The 6005-nt window shown below is 35.5% G+C and overlaps 2 protein-coding genes across 2 annotated transcripts; both read right to left on the bottom strand.

The window, feature by feature from the left end:
• Positions 1-4340: 4340 nt before the first annotated feature.
• Positions 4341-5195, bottom strand: LOC142172053 (putative mitochondrial protein AtMg00860). Its single transcript, XM_075235810.1, has 3 exons — positions 5034-5195; positions 4800-4925; positions 4341-4709 (listed from the first exon to the last, which is right to left on the bottom strand). Exons 1-3 carry the CDS (start codon positions 5193-5195, stop codon positions 4341-4343), a joined length of 657 nt encoding a protein of 218 aa, XP_075091911.1.
• Position 5196: 1 nt separating this feature from the next.
• On the bottom strand, positions 5197-5700 carry LOC142172052 (uncharacterized). The gene has a single exon (XM_075235809.1). The coding sequence runs from the start codon at positions 5698-5700 to the stop codon at positions 5197-5199; it is 504 nt and encodes a 167-aa protein (XP_075091910.1).
• Between the last annotated feature and the right edge of the window lie 305 nt (positions 5701-6005).

Genomic DNA, 6005 nt, shown 5'->3' with positions numbered 1-6005 from the left:
TTAAGAAGATATTAATTAAAAAAATATTCAGAATAATTTAGTAGCGGAAATAGGCCCATGCGATAAGGTCCAAAGTACAATATTTTGTATTTTTGAAAATACTCTTCATAATTATTTTTAAAAAAAATAAAATACAATGTCAAAATATCAACATAAGGTGATATAACCCTTCTTGAATAATTAACACGTTAAAGCAACTTCCTAACAAAATTATACTTTCATTCAACATCACTGCAAGTTTGTATTGTACATAAATTTACAACTATCTGGTATAAAAAGGAAAACTAGTTTTCTCCTTTGTACATATTTACAAGACAGTGTAAATTTATATTACAAGACTTGAGTTATTAATACACCCGAAAATAGCAAAATAAGTTACCAAATTCAAGTTACAAGATTTTGGTCTTAAGATCCAACAAGCCTCCAAATAACATACATAAGTGTGACATGTATATCATGTACATGTCCTAAAACTATACAAAACCATGGTGCATATGAAAATATGATCTCCATAAGTGCTCCCAAAAAGACTACTTCATAAGGCCGTCTTCAAATTTCATCTCGTACATTACCTACAATAGAAAATAACTATCGCTAAGCATAAAGCTTAGTGGTGCATAAACTTTGGGCTTGGAGCCATTAAATTTTTCAATTCCCCTTTTCAGTCATAGGTAGCTCAAATTTAACATAATTTAAAACAAGTGAACAAATATATCAAAAGTATCAAATATCAAACCTTGAAGTGTTTTCAAATATCAATAACAATCTTCAAGAATCGAGAAAGCGTATACTATCAATCCAAGAGAGTTTGCCAAATATTTATTTTTCGCCCAATATGTACGGCATGCCATCACACTAAGAATAATAAGATATCAAGACGGACCGAAGCCCCAAATCAAGTAGGGTCAAAACCCAATAGTCAAAAAAATCAAGAACCATATTAAAAATGGCTTTCTAGTTCGTACTTAACACGGACATGTTCCATAATTTAAGACGAACTACAAATCCAAAGTCAAGATGGCAAAAGATCCGAATCAAGAGGCATGCCAAGATGAGTGACAAAGTCACTACCACAAGAAGGACAAAGTCCCAACAAGAATGCAAAACGATCAAGCAATCCGTACGAGTGGGCGATTTAGCGAATATCTTACAATACTTGATATAACACGAATACAACGATATAAATTGAAGACAAGAAAAAAATAAAATATCAGGTTATTTCAAAATATTCCAACAAGTAAAAAGAGTATAAAGTTTATACACAAACCTTGGTGTTTTACCACAAAACAGTTCAACTGTAACTTGAGAACGTTCGAATCGTCTATGCCATAGACAAACCAAATCCGTCCACTTCCTCAAATACTTTCCCATAGATTTTATAATGGCATATATACCTTAAATACATAATCAAATATCTATATAAGTTCAGTGATTTAATATGTCAAACTAAACATGATATTGGTGACAATTACATAAAAAATTTGAAACGGAAATTCTGGACAGTATCACTGTCTTGTGTTGTGACTCAGTTTTGAAGATGAAAAGGGCCAAACTAGATTGTATGGTCTTCATTACAGTTGTATATATATGTCTTAAAGTTTCAAAATATCTTGAATCACCCCAATATCAGTTTCTTACAAAACGTTATGCTAAAATTACTAACAGTAGTACAGGGATTATTTTTAAAACTGAAAATCTGGGCAACACTTGCCCTGTACTTTATGATCCCTTTTCGGGTAAATACAGGCTAAACTAGATTTTGGTTCCTGAACAAGAGTTATATATCTACGAAATATATTTCCATAAAGTCTTGGATCACTTAAAATGGATCTCTATACAAAACGATATGAAGAAAAGTCTAATAATTATCTAGTGTAAAAATGGGTTTAGTAACTTACTATAAAAGAGAGGAGCAACTTGAGCTTCACCAAGAACGAGTTTTGTTGGTTAGTTTAGTGGAGATTTATGATGGTTTTCATAAAGTTTTCCAGGTGATAAGAAGGAGAGAGGGTAGGGGTTTTCTTTATCTTGAAAGAATGAAATATGAGAGGAGGTTATGGAAAAGCAAGTCAACCAAAGTAATATCTAACTTTGGATAAATATGAAAAATGTGGCTGCCCAACCTACTAAATATCTTTAGATAAATACAAAAGGGTTGCAGCCCAAAACCTTAATTATATAATATATTTAATAACAATTCATCAAAATAATATTAAGTGTTACACATAGCACCACCATGGAACTTCTTTGCCAATATTAACACAACATAAAGTAAGAAATTTTCATATATTGTCAATTTCATGTTTAGGAGGTGCGAAGTAAAACATCTCCTCATTATAAAGATGATCAATCGAGAATAGAAATATTAGTAAAATTTTGGGGTGTTACAACTCTCTCCCCCTTAAATAAATTTCATCCTGAAATTTACCTTGTACTAATCCCTAAACAAATATGGATATTGAACTCCATATCCTCTTCTCACTCCCAGGTAGCTTCTTCGCTAGAATGATTTTTCCAAAGAACTTTCACTAAGGGGATGCTCTTGTTTCTAAGCTCTTTTAACTCACGCGCTAAGATTTGAATTGGTTCTTCTCCATATGTCAAATCAGGATTGACCTCAAAAGATTCAATAGGAAGAACATGAGATAGATCTGAGCGGTATCTTATAAGCATAGAAACATGGAAGATGTTGTGAATCTTGTCTAACTCTATTGGAAGAGCTTGTTTATAAGCAACTAGGTCAACTCTCTCAAGCACTTCATAAGGTCCAATAAATCATGGACTAAGTTTACCTTTTTGGCCAAATCTCATAATCTTCTTCCATGGAGAAACCTTTAAAAATACCTTATCAACCGTGTTATACTCAATTTCACGCCTCTTAAGATCAGCATAAGACTTTTGTCTGTCTGAGGCAATTTTTAAGCGATCCTTGATGATTTTTACCTTATCTTCAGTTTGTTAAACAATCTTAGGTCCCACCAATTTTCTTTCACCAACCTCGTTCCAACAAAGAGGCGTTCTGCGTTTTCTCCCATATAAAGCTTCATAAGGAGGCATGCCTATACTTGATTGGTAGCTATTATTATAAGAAAATTCTATCAGGGCTAAGTATTTGTCCCAACTATCCTCAAACCCAATAATGCACGCTCGAAGCATATCCTCCAAGATTTGTATTACCCTCTCAGACTGGCCGTCTGTTTGTGGATGGAAAGCGGTACTAAAATTCAACCTAGAACCCAAAGCTTCTTGCAAGCTAGATCAAAATCTGGATGCAAACCTTGGATCTCTATCAGACACAATAGAAACAGGGATTCCATGCAGCCTCACAATCTCATTAATGTATAATTCTGCCAAATGTTCCAGTGAGTAGTCCATTCTGATTGCCAAGAAATGAGCACTCTTAGTTAGTCTATTTACAATGACCCAAATTGCATCATGATTCCTTTGAGTGCGTGGAAGTCTAGAAACAAAGTCCATCGTTATCCTTTCCCATTTCCACTCAGGTATTGACAAGGGTTGCAGTAGACCAGTTGGGACTTGATGTTCAGCTTTTATTTGTTGACATACCAAGCATTTAGAAATGAACTCTGGAATGTCTTTCTTCATGCCACTCCACCAGTAGTGCTCCTTGATGGTCCAGTACATTTTAATACCTCCAGGATGCATTGCATAAGGTGAACTATGTGCTTCAATCAAGATATGCTTCCTCAATTCATCATCATTAGGAACACACAACCTATTTTTATAAAATAAGGTACCATCTTTCTTCAATGTAAAATCTGATTCTCTTCTATTTTGGACTTCTTCAACCCGTTTCACAAGCTTCTCATCTAACTTTTGCGCTTCTTGGACCTGCTCAAGTAAAACTGGCTTGACTTGCAAATTAGCAATGATAGAACCATTAGAATTAAATGAAAGACAAGCATTCATGGCTCTTAATTCAAGAATCAAAGGCAAAGGACTTAGAGTTAAACTTGCAAGGGAATTACGACTCAACGCATCTGCAACCACATTGGCTTTACCAGGATGATAATTAATCGTGCAATCATAATCTTTGATAAGTTCAAGCCATTTACTTTGTCTCAAGTTTAACTCTTTTTATGTACCCAAGTACTTGAAACTCTTGTGATTAGTAAATATGTGACACTTCTCCCCGTACAAGTAATGCCTCCAAATATTTAAGGCAAAAACAATGGCAGCAAGTTCAAGATAGTGAGTGGGATAACTTAACTCATGCGATTTCAAATTTCGAGAGGTATAAGAAATTACTTTCCCTTCTTGCATCAAAACACAACCCAAGCCATGGTGAGATGCATCACTGTATATCACATAATCTTTCCTTAAGCCGGCAAAGAAAGCATTGGAGCTTGTGTCAACAAGGATTTGAGCTTTTCAAAGCTCTCTTGACACTTGTCATCCCACACAAACTTGGCGTCTTTACCCAAAAGTTTGGTCAAAGGAGAAGCTATAATAGAGAAGCCCTTTACGAACCTCCTATAGTATCCTGCTAAACCCAAGAAACTTCTTATCTCAGTTGGAGTTTTAGGGGGTTTCCAATCAACAATAGCTTGAATCTTCCTAGGATCAACCTTCACACCTTTAGCTGATACAATATACCCCAAAAAAACCACTTCACTCAGCCAAAATTCACATTTGGAAAGCTTTGCATAGAGTTGCCTCCCTTTCAGAATTTGCATGACAATCCGGAGCTACTTATCATGATCGTCTCTATTATTGGAATAGACTAAAATGTCATAAATAAATACCACCACAAATTGATCAATATAAGGCTTGAATACATGGTTCATTAGATCCATAAATGCAGCAGGAGCATTTGTCGAACCAAATGGCATTACCAAAAATTCATAATGGCTATACTTGGTCCTAAAAGCAGTTTTAGGAACATTTTGCTCCCTCGCGCGCAACTGATAATATACAGACCTCAAGTCAATTTTTTAGAACAAGTTGGCACCCTTCAGTTGGTCAAACAAGTCATCGATTCTAGGCAATGGGTATTTGTACTTGATTGTTACCTTGTTCAGTTGTCGGTAATTAATGCAAAGCCTAAGAGTGCCATCTTTCTTTTTCACAAATAAAATAGGAGCTCCCCAAGGCGAAATACTGGGATGGATAAAACCATTTTCAAGAATTTCTTGCAATTGAGCCTTCAACTCTTTTAATTCAGCTGGAGCCATTCTATAAAGGAGCGATAGAAATAGGAGTAATTCCAGGGACAAGCTCTATAGGAAATTCAATCTCCCTTTCTGGAGGCAACCCAGGAAGATCATCAGGAAATATATCAGGAAAGTCGCACACGGTTGGTATGTCCTTAAGACTTGAACTCCCCAATCGTGTATCAACTATATGAGCAAGATAGGCATCACAACCTTGACAAATCATCTTCCTTGCCAAGACTGTAGGAATAATATTAGATGTCAATAATCTTTCTCCTTGAACTACTATGTGTGAATGTGCAAGAGTTCTAAAAGTCACTTGCTTCAACCTACAATCAACCAATGCATGGTACCTATGGAGCCAATCCATACCAACAATAACATCATAGTCTCGGAAGGGCATTTTAAGAAAGTCTGCAGGGAAGATCAGATTTTGAATCATAAATGGACAACCTCGATAAATCCTATTAACAACAGCTTGATGACCTAATGGACTCATGACCAACACATCAAAGTCAAGTCTCATATATTTAACAGTATCAGGAAATGCAAGTGATGAGCAAACATAAGAGTGCGAAGATCCAGGATCAAATAATATAACAACAGATATGCTAAATAAGTGAAATTTACCAACAACCACGTCCGGGCCATCTTGTCATTCCTGTCTCATAGCATAGAGCCATAGACTCGTGCAGTAGATCTCGACCCACTAGCCTGATTAGCTCCACCCGAACCTGTTGCTTGCATATTACTAGGTCTTGCAGTGCTATTATCTTGAGAATGAGTAGTGACAGGCTTTTGAACTGAGCCTTCTATATATGTATAAGAAAG

This window comes from Nicotiana tabacum, chromosome 17 (assembly GCF_000715075.1).
Source record: "Nicotiana tabacum cultivar K326 chromosome 17, ASM71507v2, whole genome shotgun sequence".
NCBI lineage: Eukaryota > Viridiplantae > Streptophyta > Magnoliopsida > Solanales > Solanaceae > Nicotiana > Nicotiana tabacum.
Note: the sequence above shows the minus strand (reverse complement) of the source record. Positions and strands in the feature narration are given on the sequence as shown.